The sequence below is a fragment of the Nannospalax galili genome, unplaced genomic scaffold, assembly GCF_000622305.1.
Source record: "Nannospalax galili isolate Female #2095 unplaced genomic scaffold, S.galili_v1.0 scaffold91, whole genome shotgun sequence".
NCBI lineage: Eukaryota > Metazoa > Chordata > Mammalia > Rodentia > Spalacidae > Nannospalax > Nannospalax galili.
This window is the reverse complement of record NW_008332583.1, coordinates 1,820,448-1,841,561: the sequence shown is the minus strand read 5'-3', so window position 1 is coordinate 1,841,561 and position 21,114 is coordinate 1,820,448. Positions and strand designations below refer to the sequence as shown.

Here is a 21,114-nt window from a genome sequence, read left to right as displayed (position 1 = left end):
CACATACACTCAAAGACATGGGGAAATAAAACTACCTGAGGGGCTTTAGGAGCAAAGAAGGAATTGCGTTCAAAAGTTCTAAGGCACGTGTTCAATTTAATGTGGGCAAAAATGTTAATGCCTGGAGTTTTCTTTGCGGGCTGAAAACCTTCAGGTAGACTCCCTCTCTTCAGGGTCGTTTTCCGTAAACTAAGACTAGGCAGTACTACGTAGGTCAGTTATTTCAATGAACAGACTTATGCTCAAGGATGTCCTTCAGCACATGGAGGGAGCGTCGCCGGAGCGTGTCCTGAGGCCTGTGGTTTCCAGCTACGCCTGGAATCACCAGTATCACCTGCGCCACTGCCATCCGGTCCGCTCAGCCAGCCCGGTGGTACCCATCCCTCCCCCCCCCGCGTTCCACAAACGCAAGGACTGAGGCCCTGGAGCCCTCAAGGCCTGTCCACCCTCAGGTGGCGGTGCTGCTCCACTGTCCCTTCAGGCTACCTTGCAGAGTCCCCGCGAACCACGAGCTGACGCCTCTCCAGACCAGCAGCACCTCACTCAACTACCCCGCCAACACAGCGACCTTTATAGAGGGCGGTGACGTCACCGAGAGCTGCGCATGCGTCAGCATAGCCGTCTGACCACGCCCAGGGCCGCTCGGAAACGCCCGCGCAGGCGCAGTCCCTGGCGCTCCCGGAAGAGCTCGGCGGTGGGCGCAGTGTGGCTGCGACATCGCGGCCGTGGGGCTGGTGAGGAGGAAGCTCCGTGGGGGGCGGGAGAACACGGGGTGCTAAGGAAACCTCTAAAGCGTCCTCCCGGGCGGAAAGCGGGAGGCGGGGTGGACCTCGGCTCATCTTCGGGACGTCGGTTCAGTTGGGATGGCGCATCTTCTGTTCAAACGCCAGAATTTGCCTTGCGGTGGAGAGGACTGCCAAGTTGGACGAACTTTCCCGAGGGCCCTGAGCGGGCTCGGTAGAAAGCCAGACCTGGAGGAGGGCGAGGAGGACCGGGGTCTGTCGTCACACCTCCGGGAGGGCGGGGTCTGTCGTCACCGTTCCAGGGGGCGGTGTCTGTCGTCACACACCTCCAGGGAGTGGGGTCTGTCGCCCCTCCTCCAGGAGGGCAGGGTCTGTAGTCAGAATTTCAGAAAAGTTTAGGAAACCCTCTTTCCAGGAAGCAGCATCTTGTCTTTTTCTTCCTTTAAGTCAGGCACCTTTAGCTGCTGAGTCAATCCAGATGATGTGCTTTTTTTTTAAAGCCAAGAACCTTCAAAGTCCTCCATCTATATTAGTCCAAGATATTTGGCCAAGGTGAACTTGCACCTGGTTTTGCAAAATTCTCCAAATGAGAGTGCTGAGCCACCAATAAGTAAGGTGAAGGTACATAATGTGCTTTCCTTCACAGTTACACATGAAAACATAGCTTCCTATTTGGAAGAGCACTAGTAGGACTGGGCAGTCTTCCAATAAAGGAAAGACGAGTTTCCTGTTGTTCTCATACTTGTTTGCCTCAGCGTGTGTGTGTGTGTGTGTGTGTGTGTGTGTGTGTGGGTGTGTGTGTGTGTGTGTGTGTGTGTGTGTGTGTGTATGCATAAAGGTTAGTATCCCTGTGTTGAATTTTACATCGAGTGTATTTCTTCTCTCTATTCAGACAATAAAACTCACTAGTCTTAGTACCAGCTGCTTGTTTTAATTCTGATTAAAATTAGACTTTGAGAGGCGAAAGGAAGAAAATATGGAATGTGTTGAGATCACCTGATTGCTCGTGTTTTGGGTGAATCTGGCATATGCAAAAAACATGCATCATGAATAAAAATATGTTTTGAGTGCATTCATTCATTTTACACATCATTGAATCTTCAGTTTTATTTTCTGTTCTAGAGAACCAATGGGTTGTTGCAGTACCAAAACCATCAACTGTGGCATAGCTGAGTATGTGTAGAAGTAACTGAATGTTTTTATTATTTAGCAGAAACGTATAGCCCAGCTTTGACTAAAGATGACATCTTTGTTTGCTCAAGAAATTCACCTCTCTAAAAGACATGAAGAAATGTAAGTGTTTGAAAAGGACCATCCAAATACATGTGTGCTGAATTTCTTAGTGGACCCTGGACAGGGAAGACAAAAGTGTGGTGGTACCTTCCTTTAATCCCAGCACTCAGAGCCCAAGGCAGGCAGATCTCAGATCAAGGCTGCCAAGTCTACATATTGAGTTCCAGGCCAGCTGTGACTAGAGGGAGAACCTGTAGCAAGAAAACAAACAAAAAAAAAGGGTGGTGGTGGTGCCTTTATTTTCTGACATAGTAGATTTTATCATAGGTAATTATCTCATTATCCCTTAAGATTAAAAGGTACAGTCATATTCTCTATACCTTTTTGTTACTAATGTCTAGAAAATTCACACTTTGTCCTTTCTAGGCTCTACATTATTGAATAGACTTTTATTTTCATGTAACCCAGAGTGGCCTTGAACTTGCTGCATAGCCAAAACTGATCTTGAGACCGTGATCCTCCTGCCTCCATCTCCCAAGTGCTTGGAATCAGGATAGCCAACATCATACTTGGCTTTTTTTTTTTTTTCTTTTAAGATGATTGAAAGAACAAAACCTATGTGTATATGTGTTGTCTCTCTTTGGTCCTTGTAATGTGCACATGCGAGTGCAGGTGCCTGTGGAGTCCAGAAGAGGGTGTCAAATCCCCTGGAGCTGGAGTTATAGTCTGTTGTGAGCCGCCTGACTTGGGTGCTAAGAACTAAACTCAGCAAGTGCTCATGACAGCTGGGCTATCCCTCCAACCTCACACTTGTCTTTTAATAGACTTTAAATTTCTTATCCAGGGCCAGCTTTTTGTTCATGGCATGTGACCTGTACCTCCCTATCCTTTAATTTGCTTGACTGTTCTAATGTCATATTCTTTAATCATTTTACACTTGGTCCAGTATATTGCTTGGGTAGCCATGTTCTTACAGGTAACAGTCTACATCAGTCTCTGGATTCTCAGCCTTTTGTGTAATTTCCAGCCCCAGTTCTTTGACCTTCTAAGATACTGTTCTTAACAGCAACAACCTCAGTTTTCAGTTCTGGCATGGGACTTTTACTACTTATATATTTTTAGCTGTTTGACATATTTTCTTATTATTTAAGAAAACTCAAAAACTTAGAAAATGAACAGCTGACCCACAAGAAACTTTACAAATGTATTACATATAGTGAAGTAGTTTGAGAATTTACTCACTTTTTTCATCTCTCTTCGGTCACCTTTTCACCTTGTCGTACACATGCACACATATACCCTGCCTCTCACTCATGTAGCAAACCATCATCTTTCTCTTGGAAAAAGAGATAAAAAAATATTTTTATTGCTTCTTCAAACATATGGAAGTTTAGCACAATTCTAAATGTGTAACATGAGATTCAGGGGTACTGAAGTGTTAAGCAGAAGGTTTCCTATAGCAAGTTATATCAATGTATATGTGTGGGGAGGTATATATAACTATGTGTACTAGGAGATATGTATTACAGTTTGCATTTTCACCAAAAATTACATATCTTCAACACTCTAAAATAATTTCAAAAGACCACAGAGGCTAAAAACACAAGCATGTACTTATGGCTTATATAGAGAATATGCTAATGAAAATAAAAATAATTTTACCCAGATTGACTTAGGCTTAGTGAACTCCCTAATCCTATCATTGTCTCATTAGTTGATGTAACAATTGACTTTCAAAATAGGCTATAGTTGAAGTGAGATGCAATTTTAAAATGTTATATATTGATCAGGAAGTAAAATGTTTGCTTTTTTCATTTTTTTTCCACTCTCTGTAATCTCCACTTTCTTGTAGAGTATCACAAAGATTAATGTTACTTCAGAAAATGAAGAATAAATTTGGAGATGAAAACATGGAAAAGGCATCTCACCTACAAACAGCTGAGAGTGCTTTTAAAAGGAATCTTAGTCTTTTGCAGGTAAGTGTCCTTGACTTGGGTACTGAGATTTTTCCCCTTTCTAAAGATATTTACATGCATTTTGTGATTTATTTACACAATTTCTTTGTTCCTAGTAATAAGCAGAGTTAATGAGCCAACATCTTTTGTTAGTTGGGCAAATAGCATATGGATTCTCATTTTTTTAACTGAAAAAAATTGAAGTTTACATATGCTAAATATTTTCTGTCAACCAAAAAAAAAAAAGAAAAATCAATGACGACAGGAAGGATATTAAGGTCACCTTTGTGCAAGAAGAAACAGAAAGTGGATCCTTCCATTTTTTTGTCTTCTTTTATTTGAAAGAAGAACATCAGAGATCTTAAAGTAACTTTGATGTGTTCAGATCCAACTCAGTTCTTGAGCGTCGTGAAAACAAGGACCATTTGATTTTGCCACTAAAGCCACAGTGAGGACGTGGGATTCTTGTGTGTGACAGCTGATTTCTTAGATTCCCTTTGATGGTGATGGAGTAGGTGGTCAAAGTGTATGATTGCACAGGGCCTCACCATTTGGCCAATGTGCCCATTTGGAGTAAAATCATATGTGTAACATTTTTGGCTGCTTGCTATACTGTGCTTCCAGAATTGTGTGGCTTCATCCATAATTAAAGCCTAAAGTTTGCTTCCATTCAAGCTTCCAAGAGATCCTATGACTAAAACATTTGGTGGTAAGACTATATTATTTAAGTTATAAAGCAGTGTTTTCAGCTTTTTATTGTTAAATATTTTCATCGATAGGCATGATGCAGCTATCTTGTATCGTCACTCCAGGATAAAGGAAGAGGGAATTCAGTTATCTTCTCAGCTTCTGGCAGTTTGATCCACAGTAATTTAAGTCACAGCCACAGTGCTACCAAAGCATTCTATATTGCCATATGTCTTACTTGCCCAATGGTGTTAACAATATTTATTTTTAAATGGAAATATATAGGATATTCTGGAATTTGCTGTGGAAAGTTAGAGAAACTAAATTAGAAGACTTGATTGCTCCGTACCTGTAATAAGTGGTGTGATAATTTGGTTTTCAAGTGTTTTCCTTTTAATGAGCAAGCATTTGATGAATGCCTAGAGCTAAAAGTAGAGACAACAAGTTGGTATAAATCAAAGTTCTTGCTGTCAGGGAGCCTACAGATTGGGCGCTGTTAGAAGTTTGTAAGCTCCTTGTTATTAAGAACTCTGATACTTTATATGATGAAATACTATATAACATGGAATAGACTCGAGACTAAGGATTAAGAGTAAAAATATGCTTGAGAGCTTCTTAGTATAGAGACATTTTCCCCAACCTTTTGAAAAGTATTTTGTATGAGTTTTAAGGTTTGGTGTATTTTTTTTGTTCTGAGTTATTAGCTATAATTAATAAGGCAAAACTAATACCAGAATTATCTTAGAGACCTCAGAAATGAAGCTAACCCTCGCCTGTGTTTGAATAGGCAGGAGGCAAAGCATGCTATTGGATTCCTAAATAAAAACAGTCAAGAACAGAAGCATGAATGGCCCTATTGATGTTCATGAGGTTATCAACTGGCTAGCTTGGAAATTCACAGAAAATAAAGTTGGATATGTTTGGGGTCCAAAGAACTTAAGACTTGACATATTATATTAATACAGTACTAGAAGTATCTACACACAAGAAGAACATAGACTTAATATAAGAAATACATAGAGGTTGGCAAGATGGCTCAGCAGCTAAGCCCAACAACCTGAGTTTATTCCCTGGGACCCACATGGTAGAAGAGAACTACTGCAAATGGTCCTCTGACCTCCACACATGTACTGTTTTTATGTGTGCGTCTACACACATTCAAATAAATAAATAAATAAATAGATTGATTTTCCATTTAGGTGCAAAATAGTTCAAAAATAGAGTAACTATTCTTGACTTTAATGGAGTTAAGGAGAGTAGCTAGGACATAATCATCAATGCATAGGCTCCTTATGAGAGTTTAAATTGTTGAGGTTGGAGAGATGGCTCAGCGATTAAGAACACTGGTTGTTCTTGCAGAAGACCCGGCTTTGAATCCCAGCACCCACATAGCAGCTAACAACTGTCCATAACTCCAGTCCCAGGGATTCCAATAGCCTCTCTGACCTTCACGGTCATTGCATGACATGGATGCACTTACCTACATGCAGGCAGTACATACATACACATAAAAATAATAAAATTTTAAAAATAACTTTAAATTATTGATTTTATAATGTTCTATAGATCAGGTACATTAAATGTATCTCAACTTACAGTGTGTTCAGATTATACGTTTATGGGATGTAACCCACCATAACTTAAGGAGCATCAGTGTATAAGGATGGAAATGAACTGGTTTTCATAGTTGAAAGAAACCTCAGTTTAGTATGATATTTTTCCTGATTGCCAAATTAAAAAGGAAAAAAAAAAGGATGAAATAGCCATGTTCCTGTCATTTACCCATGTGGAAATGCATGTATTTTCATATATTTTTTCAGCCCTTTGATGCTCATTTGTTGTATGGAGTTCCTGTTACATCACAGACATGGCACTTGCTACTAGAGATGTTCTCTTCCCTGGCTTTTTTTTTTTTTTTTGCATACTTTAATTGTGTATGTATTTCTAAACCCTGTGTTTCCTTGTTTTTTTGAACATGTTACTGGCCTGATGTAGAAATCATAGTAAGAGTAAGATAAATAGAGCTTGATTATAGAATTTTCTGGGCATACAGGGTGCCAGGGATTAAACCTAGGTCTCGTGCATACTAAATAGACATTATGGGAAAGCTGCTCCTCAGTTTCCAGGAAACACTGTTTGTATAGGGAATGGGGTCTGGGAGAATGGAGATTGAACCTAGGATCATACACGTGCTAGGCAAGCATTATACCAGTGAACTATACCCCCACCCAGATTTTACTTTTTATTCATTTATTTCAGGGAGAGGGGTGTGTGTGTGTGTGTGTGTGTGTGTGTGTGTGTGTGTGTGTGGTGTGTGAGAGAGAGAGAGAGAGAGAGAGAGAGAGAGAGAGAGAGAATTTGTTGAAGTCAGTTCTTTCTTTCCACCACATTGGTTCTGAGGATGGACTCAGATTGTCAGGCTGGGAAGCAAGTGCCTTTACCAGCCGAGCCTTCTTACTGGCCTACTTTTACTTTGAAAGAGTGTGACTAAGTTGCTCAGATAGCCTTGAACTTGCTCTGTAGCCCAGGCATGTATTGAACCTTGAAATCCTCCTGCCTCAGCCTCCTGAGTTGTTTGGATTATAAGCCTGTGCCACGAGGCCTACTTCCAGGAAAGTCATTAAATTGTATGTGTGTGTGTGTGTGTGTGTATGTGTGTGTGTGTGTGTGTGTGTGTGTGTGTGTGTGTATATATATACATGTATATATGTGTGTGTATATATGTATATATATGTATATATATATTACATTGGATTCTCATGAAAATGTTTGAATTTTTTTTACTCTTAAACCTTTTTTCAAAGATTAAAAAATAGAAATAGATAAAAGTTGGGGCTGGAGAGATGGCTCAGTGGTTAAGAGCACTGGCTGCTCTTGCAGAGGACCCTGGTTCAGTTCCCAGTACCCACATGGCAGCTAATAACTGTCTATAACTCCAGTTCCAGGGGATCTCTGTGGGCATTACACAACACAGATGTACTTACATACATGCAGACAATGCACTCATACACATAAAATAATTATTTTTTAAAAAGTGAAATTGATCTGGTCCAAAGCCCCACCTGTTTAGCCTTTCCTTGCTGCCCAAGTACTGCCCTAGGACTATGAAAACCACCAATCTAGCCTAATTGTTTAAAGATAAGGAAACCAAAGGGTAACTACTTCTAGGACCTCTTTAAAGAACCAGGTGAATTACCCCGGGAGCGGTACTTTAGATTACTTCCCCACATCTTACAAATGTTCACTAAGGTGTACTGTAACGATAGTATCAGAACAGTCATGATCGCTGTTGCTATCCATTATTTAACCGTACTTAGATCTTCTGACAATATAATCAATGTTTTATGGAAAGGAAGATTGAAGATCAGCATTCCATATGTTGCATGGGTGTAACCTTGAAGAGGACAAATATTATGAATTGAGCAGAATTAGTGGACTAAAGATAACAAAAGTCATTATCATTCTTATGTATGTAGCTAGAAAATACAAGAAATCAGATTCACATTAGCAACAAAGTTCTTGATACTTGGGAATACTCTTGTATTATTCATGATAGTGTCAACATTTATTACACTAAAATGTGATATTTAACAGGCGACCTCTGACTTGATCCTGACTAGGGAAACATATTTATCTATAGTCACTTGTCACAAAGTTATTCTCATTTTCAGATCTCAACAAAAATTGTATTGACTGTGATACCATTTCTATAAAGTCATTTAGAAAAATAAACTAGTAAGAATATGTGACATGAAAGCAGATGGGAAGACTAATGGGCAGGTGGAAGGGGACCAGCAGGAGAAGAGCGGGGAGGAATAAAAGGAAAGCATGTGTGTATGGAAATGCCAGAATGAAATCCACTATTTTGTATGCTGACTTTAAAAATTAGTTTCAGAAAGGCAATATCAAATATCAGAGAATGTTTTTGAAAAAGGAAGCATCAAGAAAAGACCCATCTCATCAAATATTTGACCACATTAGTGACTGTGAAAGGCCGCTCTGAGTCAAGCTTCAGTTAGTAAACATCATAAGAGATCATGAATCTTAAAAACACAGGCAGCTGAGTGACTTTTCCCTATTAGTATTAAGTAGAATGCATCTGCCTTTACAATGAAGTGTGATTGGTATGGATTTGGGAGAGGATTTTGTTTTCATAACTACCTCTGCGACATAAATGTCTCCCACCTCACCTCCCAGAAAACTCATCTTTCCACAGAAAGGCCATTCTGTGCTTATTAACCGCATCTCATGAGGAAGCTGGACAAACTTTGAAGGGTGAGAAAGGCTAGGAAGTACTGCCCCTGAGTGAGACAGAATTGATCTTCTACTGAGGAGTAACCCAGAATCCTTCAGGGTTCAGCTGGCAGTGGGGTAGGACCTTCAGCATGCTGCACCCAGGATGGACAACGACTTTGTCATCTACTAAGTACTTTCGATAAAGGTAAAAGAAGCATCTGAGCTGAGCATGTACAAGGCCCTGGGTTTAGTCCCCAGGACAAAAAAATAAATATATAAAAGTTGAGATTGAATTCATTTAAGTTGAGATTGAGTTAATTTTCTAAGGCTTATCTAAATCATTGCAAATGTTTTTTAGGAAAAATAATTTGTTTTCAACAACCTTCAAAGTTCTGTATTTTATACTGAAGCACGTCGTGAGACAGATTTGGCCTATTTCAAGCTCTGGGAAGGCCAGGTGAATAGTTGCGGGATTAAGAGTGCAAATAGAGGCCCTATCAAATTCAGGGTTGATGTTTTGGGCAAGAGCACTCCTACTGAGAAGAAATATTGTAAAGGGTTCAGATGGATGTGGTAGCTCATGGCTGTGATCCCAGTACTCAGAGGCTTAGGCAGGAGGATTGCTACAAGTTCTAAGCCAGCCTGGACTACATAGCAAGTTCCAGACATCTACATAGCAACTTCTAGGCTATGTGGTAATACTCAATCTCAGAATGGGAAAAAAATGTTCAAATTTGTGCTCAAATTATTCTACTCCTTCTCATCATCAACTTTTTCATTTTGTATAAAAATAATCTGTCCTATGTTGGTTATTTAATTACATTTAGATATAGTTCACATAGGAGAAAGGACACTGAGTGTTTAATTCCTTCTGTAAACTTAGTGGTTTTGTTCTGCAGTACTGGGGTCACATCCAAGGCCTTGCACTTTGGGGGCATGTGCTCTATAGCTGAGCTATTTCTCCTGCCCTGTATTTAGTTTACATTTTAAAAAAGACTTATTTTTAAGTGTGTGTTTCTGTGTGGGTATGTGCATATGAGTGCAAATGCCTACAGAGGCCAGAGGTGGCAGATCCCCTGGATCTGGAGTTACAGGCGGTTGTGAGCCACTAGACATGGGTGCTGGGAACCAAACTTGGGTCTTCTGCAAGAACAGTACATGCTCTTAACTGCCGAGCCATCTCTTCAGCCCCTGTATTTGGCATTTTAAGCAGGTTGGTTCCCCAACATTCTCCAGAAGTGACTAGTGAGATGTTTCTTTGTTTTTAATTTTTCTGAGATTTGAAATGTTTTAATCCTTCACAACGCTTATTCTTTGTACTCAGATTATCCCATTCTTACCACTGGAATCCTCTTCAGGTTGCCCAGAGTGCCTTTGACATGATAGTGACAGTCTTTGGTGCTTTCCTTTCTTTCTGACAGATGAGTTCTTCAGGCTCCTTGTGTTTGCCATCCAGACTTGGAATTGGTCATGGCTTCAAGGAGCTCTGGCTGCTTTTGGCAGGAAATATATTTAGAGCCTCAATCTGGGCCCTAGGACTATTTATTGCAACTCCTTTTGATTTTCTTTTTTTAAAATAAGATACAACAAGAGCTCTTATCAGCACTTCCAATTCAATTATAGGATTGCAAGGTTCTTAAAACCATTGATTTTTGTACCTCTAACTTCCTTTTCTCACACCAGAAACCTCAGTCCTGAGCCAGGCATGGTGGCTTATGCCTGTAATCCTAATACTTAGGAGCCTGAAGCAGGACTGCCATGAGTTTGAGGCCAGCCTTAGCCACAGAGTGAGATAATTTTAAAAAACAAACCAAAACCAAAATTTCAGTCCTCAAGGAATTTCCCAATACCAGCATATAAATATGGAGTATCTCCTCTTACATGTGGGAGGTATGTCCAAGACTCAGTGGATGCCTGGAACTGTGGATAATGCCAAATCCTATATACATGTTTTTCTATACATGTGTACTCATTATAAAGCTTAATTTACAAGTAATGCAAAATTTATAAGTAACACAAAAGGGTTAACAACAATAAAATAGAAGTTACACTCTAATAAAAACCGGGTGAATGTGTCCTGAAGATCTTGTGTTGTGCTCGCCTTTCTTAGGATAGGAGATAGCAGTGCCTTTATAATGAGATGAAAGTGAACTGAGTGACCCAATCTTTGTCCACTGCATAAGGGTACTTGGATACAAGCCCGGGTTCAGTTCCCAGCACCCATGTGGCAGCTAACAGCCATCTGTAAGTCCATTTCCAGGGGAATCCAGTGCCCTCTTCTGACCTCTGTGAACATTTGCACAACATGGGTGTACTAACATACATGCATTCATACACACAAAAAAATTAAAAAAAAAATAGCCCTGACAACTGCTAAGTGACTAATGTAGCATATTCATGGTGGGCGCACTGACAAAAGAATGGTGTATATCCCAGGCAGAGCAGAGTGGGAAGTCAGGAAATTACATCATGCCACTCAAAATGACATGCAATGTAAAACTTATGTATGTGTATGCATGTGCAAACTAGAGATTGAACCCAAAGCCTTGTCCATGTGCTAGTGCCCTACTACTGAGATGCACCCCTTAAACCTGCTATTATTATCTTCAGACCACCCTTACCCATGGGAACTGAAACAGCAGAACCAAGGATAAGAGGAGACTACCTATTATCCTGTGATCAGGTATCTGGTAATTACTAGGAATGCTTCTTAGTAAGGTACTTTTTGTCCCTAAGGTGTGTCCTAGGATCATTTAGTGGTCATGCCATGGCTACATACTAGATTTGTTTCATTTCACCTCTGAGTTTCCGGTGATTGGTTTTTTATTTGTTCTATAACTATATACAACTTTAAAGGGTCCGGTAACAACAAATGAATGGTGACTCTGGCTGTTCTTGTTCCTTTTCCCTTTCCCACCTTCAACACTTTTTTAAGTTTTACTCAAATTTTGACATCTTCATTCGGTGAATATTTATATACACATAAATGTTTTATGTGACATGGTACATACCTCTGGCAGTGTATGTAGCTGTCAAAGAGAAGGCTCTTGTATGGAAATACCAAGCTATAACTTGTTTCAAAATTCTATAATCAAATTGCAGTCTTTTTGTTAGCATTTTTTTTTTCTCTAGTCGAGTGAAGAAAGTCACACACCATCTTGTCAAGTGAGTACCGATTATTTTTTAGTCTAAGGACTCTAAGGAAGGGTCTATTTCAAGTAGTTGTTTTACCAATGAATAACTTTTACCACAGATAGGAAATAAAATGAGATGGGCTCTTGATGTGACTCAGAGCAAGAACTCTGTGAGCACTTGTTGAATGAGTAAACACAGCAGTAAAACCATGGCTCTGGGAAGAATGGACACAGTAAAACAGGCATCCTGGAAGAACAGTCTAGAGAGCTTTGTGATCACAGCTAGTAAGGAGTGAGGTACCTTGAAGATGGAGGGTGCCCCATAGGCACCTGACTGTCCAGAATGTCTACCATCACTCGGCCCACTCAGTAGGAAGTTTAGTTCAGTAGCGAAATGAGAGGCAGGAAAGAACCATCCTCTACAGTAGTTGTTGAACCTAAGACAGTCATGAAGGGAGGTAAGGTGAACGTAGGAAGACAGATGTCACAAACCTTACGGAAGCCCACACTTAGAAGTAAAGAAAGAAAACAGCCTGCTGAAGAGATGCATGAGAATGCCAAGCAGAACACTGAAGAAAGGACAGTCATTTACGCTAAGGAAGGTTTTCAGAGATGTAGCGATTGGGCCAAAATGCCGCTTCGGTATGTGCCCTGCCCACATCTGCTTGTTGTTTGCGTGTCGACTTCTACAAGAAATATTCAGTGTCTGTTTTCTATCTTCAAGAAAAATCTTAATGGCACTACTAAGAGATCTTACACTGACAGTAACACTGACAGTAACTTTAGTGCTGCTCTTAGAACACTGGCATAACTGTAGGCATGACAATTTTGTGTCATTTGATTACTAAAATTAAAAAATAATTTTCAAAGCCCTTGTAAAATCTACACAGAATCACAGAAGAGTCAGGCTCCCATTTCCATCACGGCATTGGCATGTGTCATCAGCATGTGTCTTAGCTGTAAACTTCTGGTAGGGATAGACATGCTAGCATCAGTTTTTATATCCCTAAATTATGTGTTTTTCCCTTCAAATCACCTTCCCCTAGACAGCAGGTGCATTAATGGTTGTGCAACTTTGGGGAGTCCCTTTAGGGAATTTCCTGTTTTTCCTCTTTACGTTTCACACCCGTTCCTTGCTCCCGCCGCTACCATCTGCTATCTTTTCTCTCCTGTTCAGCACTGGCGTCTTCACACCCCACTCCCACGCCCTCTTCCATCTCTCTCCGTCTGTCCAACAGCCCTCTACTTAGATTGCTCCAATGCATGTACATGGATGAAGAGAACTTTTTCCTATCAATTCACTAAGCTCAAAGGAGAAACAAAATGTATATGGCCTTGTACCAAGGCCCCTGCAAATTTGATAAACAATAATCATGCACTAGACAACCTAGGTGCTGATTCGGGGGACATTTCTTAACCAGGCTCAAGTATTTGTATAACAGCATGCAGAAGCCTACATTTCTGGGCATGTGTTTCATGTGTGTATCAAGGTAAAAATTATACCAGGTTAAGCTTAATTACCCTGATGTTTTTACAACCACAGATGAAAACATACTCATCTTGAAATTAAGCTACAAACTTAAGCATGGTGCTTGAATGTCATCCACTGAGTGATGTACTTACTGCCCAGCAGTAAAACTTTCCATTGAAATTAACCTAGAAATCTAGTCCTAAAAATCTATAGGGAGTTTCCAACCCATCCTGAGTGCTGGGCATGACTACAGATAGGTATGGTGCATCCCCGCACAAATGGTAAACCTCTACTTAAACCATCATGGGGGTGGGGGGCTGTAACTTGATTATGTGGTTCTTAAATGTGAACTCTGTAGATCACAATGTTATGTCACTATGTCAAAAGATTGGACATGCCTGTAAAAATGCCCTTTTACAAAGTACCAAGGTAACTCAACTTTTAACTCTGAGCATCTTTTAACTATGTGAAATATTTGCATGGGTATAACATTTAAAAAAATGGAATGTTGATAAAATAAAATATGTGCCATTAATATGCCAATTCATATCATCTGCAGAAAATGAAACTCTGCTTTTAAGCTCAGCATAGTGTAAATTTGAGTGTCAAGTTTTGTACCTAAATTCTTGATTGTTTTATCACTTTACCTGTTTTAGGTAATTTTAAAGCTAAGTAAATGCTCTGATCTTTGTTTGTGTTGTTGATTTTTTTTGCCAGGGTCTCCTTATGTAGTGCATGTTGACTTCGAACTCAGAATCTCCCTGCCTCAGCCTCTCAAGTGCTGAGATTACAGGCATGCATCATCATACCCAACTGCTCTGAGCATTTTAAAAATATTTTATTATTTTTTTAGTTTTATGTGTATGAGTGTATTGCCTGTACGTATGTAAGTGCACCATGCCGTGCAATGCCAGAGGAGGTCAGAAGAGGGCGTTGGATCCCCTGGAACTAGAGTTAAACATGACTGTTAGCTGCCATGTGGGTGCTAGGAACCAAACCTGGGTCTTCTGCAAGAGCAGTCAGTGCTCTTAACCACTGAGCCATCTCTCCAGCCCCACTCTGAGAATTTTTTAAGGAAGCTTTTTATTGCAGGAATTACTGGCATTTAGCACCTATTCAAAGTGAAAAGGCAGAGCACAGAAGTACCACCACAACTCCTAGGTTTAAATTAAAAGCTCTGCACTCATAGTGGAAGTGGGTTAATTGATCTGTAGTCAGGTCTCCTACCTCTGTGTTCCTTCACCACAGTGTGAACTCACTGTGTATCCAGAGAAGGGCTGAGGTGAGATTTGGGGCACAGGTACCAGTGGTATTGATTGACATTGATGTTATGTATAAATACACTGATGTCTGTTATAGGACATAGAAGCAGCTGAAAAGTCTTTTCAGACCAGGATTAAACCACACCCACAGCCTGAGGTGTTTTCTCTTGAGGTAAGACTCATAAAAACCACATGTAACAAGAGACTATTCATTACTTCACTGTGAGTTAACAATGGCTACATGTCTGTATTTCCAAGATTTACTTATCATTGTCACCTTGACATCTAGGAAGAGGAAACCTTGGGGAATTTTTTTTACTGGATTAGCCTTGGGAATATCTATGGGGCATTATTTTTTTTTGTCTTTTCGAGACAGGGTCTCCCTGTAGCCCCAGTTGTCCTGGAACTCACCATGTAGCCACCACGCCCGGCAATTCTTTCTTTTTTTTTAGCAGTCTCTTTGAGACAGGGTCTCCCTGTAGCCCCAGCTGACCTGGAACTCACTATGTAGACCAGGCCGGCCTTGAACTCATAGAGATCCACCTGCCTCTGTCTCCCAAGTGTTGGGATTAAAGGTGTACACCACACCCCCAGCAGAAAACTCATTTTTAATGCAACTAACACTTAGATGTTTGCACATGCGTCTCTTAATTTCTATATATGTGATTATTACTAGTCATGGTTACTTTCTGAGGTCCTTGGTACCTGAGCATGGATATAAATTCAGGTAGATTTCAGTGGTAATGTTTTTCATACCTACTAATTAACATGAAGCAAATTTTTATGCTTCCTCAAATATAACTCATTTTTTTAATTTACTGATTTTTTTTTGTATTTCATACAGAACATCCCAAACAATCTTATTCATCTTTATACCTGCATCCCAAATGGCACCCTCCCATAGCCCCCCCCCCACTGGAGCCCATTTATGTACTCTGTCATCCTTTTTACTGTCCACTGTGTTGTCAGCGCCCCCAGCTGTTCCCCAGTGCTTGTCCATCCACTGAGTCTAGTCAGCCTATCCAGAGTTCCTTGTTTTAGGAAGATCAGCTCTTCCTCATCTAGCAGCAATTAGTTGCCAACATTCCTTTAGATAAGATTGGGGTCTGCTGTTTATTTTCCCAATACATGTATATAATGAAATATGGTCATGTCTGCCCTGTAGTTACCCCTTCCAGCTCCCCTCATATCCCCTAATATGCCCCCTTACAATTTCATGTCTTTTTAAAAAAAAATAACCTACTAAGTCTAGTCAGTCCTACCCATGTGTGCATAAGCGTAGGACCATCAACTGAGCATGGGAAACCCACCAGTGGCCATATTCTCAATAAAGAATGATTCTTCCCTCCCTCAGCAACTACCCACTGCCAGTAGCTCCTCATTATGGGGTTAGGCCTGGAGATCGTCTACCCATCTTTGCTGAGATTTTTGGCTGGCTTGATCTTGTGTAGATCTTAGGGAGGTAACCCCAGCTGCTTTGAGATCATAATTGTGATAGCCAGGCCATGTCTGAAAGACATCACTTCGTAGTACCCTTCCCTATCCTCTGGCTTTTTTACATTCTTTGTCCTCCTCTTTGAACAGTGTTGCCCTGCATAGGTAGACAATGCCACTCCCAGAAGGCATGGGTTACTAAATGAAAGCCACAGTATAAGGCATGGGGTATTTGCTTATGAGGTATTGGTCAGAGAGGCCCCAGAGGTCTCCAGAACAACAGGCTCTTGTCATTGCCCTTGGCTACTCACCAGAATTTCATGGTAAGACCCTATTGCTGAAGACACCACATTTTGGCTCCAGGACATGGAGAAATCAATCTCAAACCAACCAGGAAACTTCCTCCCTGCTGGCTAGTTTTCATAGAGCTCAAAGGTGCCATGTAGGCTGGGGAGAACAGGCATCAATAGTCTTACCCAGTGCTTTATTCTCTGTGCTGCAATGCTGACCTGTCAGGCAAGATGTACCCACTGGAGCAATACAGCATGACTGTGATGGGGTAACTACTTTCTCATTGAATTTGAGGCCTGTTCCACCAGAGGGAATTTCTTGCCTGCAACTATAATCCTGGTCAGAAGCCTATAGCTTTTGGTCATAGGCCCTAGGGTACAACCTGCTGTTATTTTCCTCAGTGGCCATGCTGCCAAATTGCCTTCTAACTATTTCTGTTTATACCCATCATTCTGGGCTGCACTCAGCCTTGTTCAGAGGACCTTCTTTTAGCAGTGAACAGCAGTCAATGGAGAGATGCATAACTAGCCTTAAGTGCTGAGAATAAGAGACTTAGTGCTCAGCCCTAAGCCATTCTTCTATATTAACCCCAGCACCACCAAGGCTTAAGGAAATTTAATGGAAATTTATAAAGATCTTGTGTCTTTTCACCCATGTCACTTTGAAACAACTGTCCCGTTAAACCGTAACAGACCTTATGCTGTAAATCTTCAAGTGACAGCATGATAAGGTACTTTTGCTCTTTAGAGCTAGAAGGAGCATTTCATCCCTTGACCTCAGAGAAGCTATTTAAATGCATATCACCACTGTACACAGTGAAGTGGTCCTGCAGGCCTAGCACTGGGAAGGCTGAGCAGGACAATTGCTGCGAGTCTGCAAAACAAGAGAACAACAAAAAGGGTAAACAAATGTATATTGTCATGTTTCCCACACAGTACAGTGTGGTTTTATTAGTCAGTTTTCAAAAACAGATTGGGAAGGTTGTTGGCAAAAATAAACCATATTTGGTATATGAATGTGTTTATGATGAATGGGAATCTATTACGTATAGAATAGTTTCATTTTCGATTTCTAATGAGCTTTCTCAAATGTAATTTTCCTTTCTGCCCAACTGGGGATATGAATAGACTCAAAATTAAAGGCTGAGAATTTGCCCCTCAATTTTCTGTGTCATTTAGGATAATCAGAAAAGGCAGTGATTAAATACAGAAAAAAACTCTGGTACAAAGTTGTGTGTTGGGCTTGTCCTTTGTGGAATTCTCCAATACCTTACTCTAGCACATACAGGGCCCACACAATAGGGTTAATCCAGCCATGAATTGCAGAGAAACCCACAACCTCAGGCCTTGGATGGTATTTTTCTGAGCTATTCTAGCACAGCGGGATGACCTTTATCTTAAGTATGGCAGGCTTTTTCTTGGACTACATATGTAGATGTATAGATAAAATCCCTCACACTATCTCTAAACATCAGAACCACTGTACCTTTTCAGTGCGCAACAGTGAATAATTCTGTGTATCTAGTGCTATCTAACTCAGTGCTAAATTAACCCAAAATAAAACTGATGGTGTTGATCTAATATGTAATGTTCATAAACTTTGGCCCCCTTGGGGAGTCAACCCCAAACCATCAAAGCTTCTACACAGCGCAACAGCATGTGAACTTCTACCGCCAATAGACTGTTACAGTCAGACAAATAATAGTATTTCAACTTACAAGCTGTTTACAAATTATGTTAGCTATTGCTTTCTCATCATAAAAAGAAATTTGAGGAGCCAGAGAGATGGCTGACTGGGTAGGAACACTTGCTGCACCAGCATGAGGACCTGTTTTGAGTCTCATGCATTCGCCTGTCACCCCAGCGCTGTGGGGAGGTGGAGATGGGAGATGGGGCTTGTTGGTTGCCAACCTAGCTCCAGGTTCAGTGAGAGACCCTGACTCAAGGGAGTAATGCAGAGAGAGACAGAGCAGGGTGCCTAGTATCTTCACCGCCACAGGCATGTGCACACCATACACACACATACACCCCATTTGCATGCACACACACACAAATTTTTGTAATGACAATTTGTCATATCAAATTGTCATATTCTTTTAAAAGATAAGTGGAGACATATTTTCCATATATCTGAGGAGGCCATGCAAGACCCTAACACATATTCTTGTTCCAGATCTCATTCCAGGTCAAATCATTTCATGATCATTCTGAGGAAGCTGTTCATGTCTAATCTGCTCTAATAATTTCAACATGTGTAATCTAGGCATGAGATCTAGAACATTAAGCAGATATATTTAATGATGTGTAGCCATAAATGATACAACTGTTAATAATCACAAGGCTGGCCACAAGAGGGCGTGTAAAATCACAATAAAATTCTAAAACCTGAATTCTGCCAGGCTCTGGTTTTACTGAGAAATTTGAAAATTAACACTAGTAAGTAGCCAGGTTTTTTTTTTTCTTCTAAAATTAACATAAAATATTCCGTAGAGAAAATGTATTCTACATACATGTGTGTGAGAATGTGTGTACACGCACACACACTGAAGTGCATAAACATTTAGATGATTATGAAGAGCCAAGTTCAACTGCTTGATATGCTTTCTTGTTTTGGGGTTTTTTTCTAGACTTGTTACTGGGCATCAGTAAAAGAATATATTCCCAAATGGGAACGGTTTCTTTCTGGAGGAGCACCTGATCCGATTGGTGGTGAAAATCAAAATGAAGCAGAAAGCACCATTCAAAGCAAGGCAAAGTGATAACTTCTTCGTATGCTATTTCAGAAAACCTATTTAACGAAACTATGTAAGTACTGGCAGGAACTTTAGGGAATGAACATGTTTTCTACCATTTCATTACCTCCTAAATGACAATGTAGCCATGAGAATTCACTGAGAAGCCTCAAGTTATGCTATTTCAATGTCATGAATTTGCTTTTCACTAAATCCATGAAAGTATTAAAAACTAGTGTTAAAGGTGGAATGTTTATTAACTCAGTGTTGTGTGTGTTTGAAGGATTTACTGTCATTCTTATCTGAACAGGTTGGCACGGGGCTTTCTAACCTTAGTTGCCAGTTATTTCATTGTGGGAACAGGTACAAGATCAAGGTGGCTATTTGCTTACAGTTGCTGTTTCTTTAACAGAAGAAAAGACAGAGATGCTTAGCCCTTTCACCTAATGCTAGGTATCAGAAAGTAGATTCACAAAACTGTGTGCCTCAGATTCTGAACACAAAGCATTTGGTACATAGCCAGTTTCAGGAAGGCTGAGAGACCGCTGAGATCTACTGGTTCCTCTGAAGATTGCCCACCTTGTATGTGCAGATGACCCCTCCCTCAATATTTTTACCCTTCACCTTGCCCTTTCTAATGCCCTTATTGCTAAAATTTAAAAAACGATCTGAACCCTAAAGAAAACAACTTTGAGTCTCCTCAGTTTATCACAATTTGCTGGAGCCCGAGGAAGAAAAAATATCCTAACTGAAGAGACAGCCTCTGCTTATAAGGTTGTCTGTGCTATTTTGCAAGAAGTGTTTGAAACAACAAACTGGTTTGTGTTTTTATTGTTAGTGCAGAGATTCTTCTTCTATTTTTTGTTTTGTCTTCAAGACAGTCTCTAAGCTCAAGCTGGCCTTGAACTCACAGCAGTCTTCCTGCTTCAATCTCTGTGTGCTGGTGTTACAGGTATGAGCCACCATACCCAGATGACTTGTGCTTAAAAGAAGACAGTAGGACCAGGTAAAACACACAAGCATCCGATACAATAAAAAACTAGTGAATCGTCCATTGTTCCGGTGAGCCCCCAGGAACTGCCATCTTGGGAATGTCCTGTTGAGTGGGTGTTGGTTTGGGTAACAATAATATTGTTTTCATAATATGTGCTGGCAGATTCGCACACTTCTCTGCAGTGTTAACAGTTGTAATTAAGGAATAAACAGCACAGGGTGTCAGTCCGATGACAATTTCATCTATAGTGTCACAATACAAAATGTCACAAAATATTAGAGCTGTTACATCGCTATAAAAAGTATCAGCTTAAAAGCTGAAAGCGTCTTTAAAAAGAAGACAGAGGAAGGAGTAAGAAAGCTGGCATAGCGGCCAGAACAATTTTATACCTTCTCAAGACTGTTCTGTCATGAAAATAAATTGATAATTTTTTTTTCTGTTACATTACAGTTTGGTTTCTAGCCATCCAGTTGATTTAGCAGGAAAATGCAGGTTTCTTAGCAGCTCCAAATTGGTAAACAGATTTAGATGTAGTAGAGAGGAACATGAGGAAGGTTTTTTTTAACATCCAGTCTTTCCCAACATATGCGCATAAGAAGGTGAACGGGAGTGATGTGGAACTTAGTTCTCTTTAGTCAAGTGAAAAAAAAGGCTAAACATTTGTTAGCTGGTAAAATATTGTGTCAAGTAAGTAGGCACATTCCAAAATTAAACAGTGGTTGAGACGTTAACGTCCTCAAATATTTGAGCGTACACTTCCTTTGAGATCTGTAAATTAAATCACCAGTAGGTTGAATTAAAATACAAAATGAACGGCAGTGCACTCAGAAAAGGCTTTGTGTTGGTTTTTCTCCCTAAATTGATTGACTTGTTAGTTTGCTTATTTTTTTCATTAAGTATGAATCTAATAAACCTTAATATAAATTATTTAAGGCATAAGGGA

General features: G+C 40.3%; 1 protein-coding gene across 4 annotated transcripts; it reads left to right on the top strand.

The window, feature by feature from the left end:
- Positions 1–641: 641 nt before the first annotated feature.
- CUNH3orf14 (chromosome unknown C3orf14 homolog) lies at positions 642–19,437 on the top strand. Of its 4 annotated transcripts, none has more exons than XM_008827505.2 (5): positions 642–734; positions 1,954–2,036; positions 3,829–3,952; positions 14,819–14,893; positions 19,073–19,437. In XM_008827505.2, exons 2-5 carry the CDS (start codon positions 1,984–1,986, stop codon positions 19,202–19,204), a joined length of 384 nt encoding a protein of 127 aa, XP_008825727.1. In that variant the 5' UTR covers positions 642–734; positions 1,954–1,983; the 3' UTR covers positions 19,205–19,437. The 4 variants fall into 4 exon arrangements, with proteins under 4 accessions (XP_008825727.1, XP_008825728.1, XP_029416694.1 ...); XM_008827506.2 differs by having other exon boundaries at positions 644–734; positions 1,957–2,036; XM_029560834.1 differs by lacking the exon at positions 642–734 and adding an exon at positions 766–996 and having other exon boundaries at positions 1,957–2,036.
- The last annotated feature ends 1,677 nt before the right edge of the window (positions 19,438–21,114 follow it).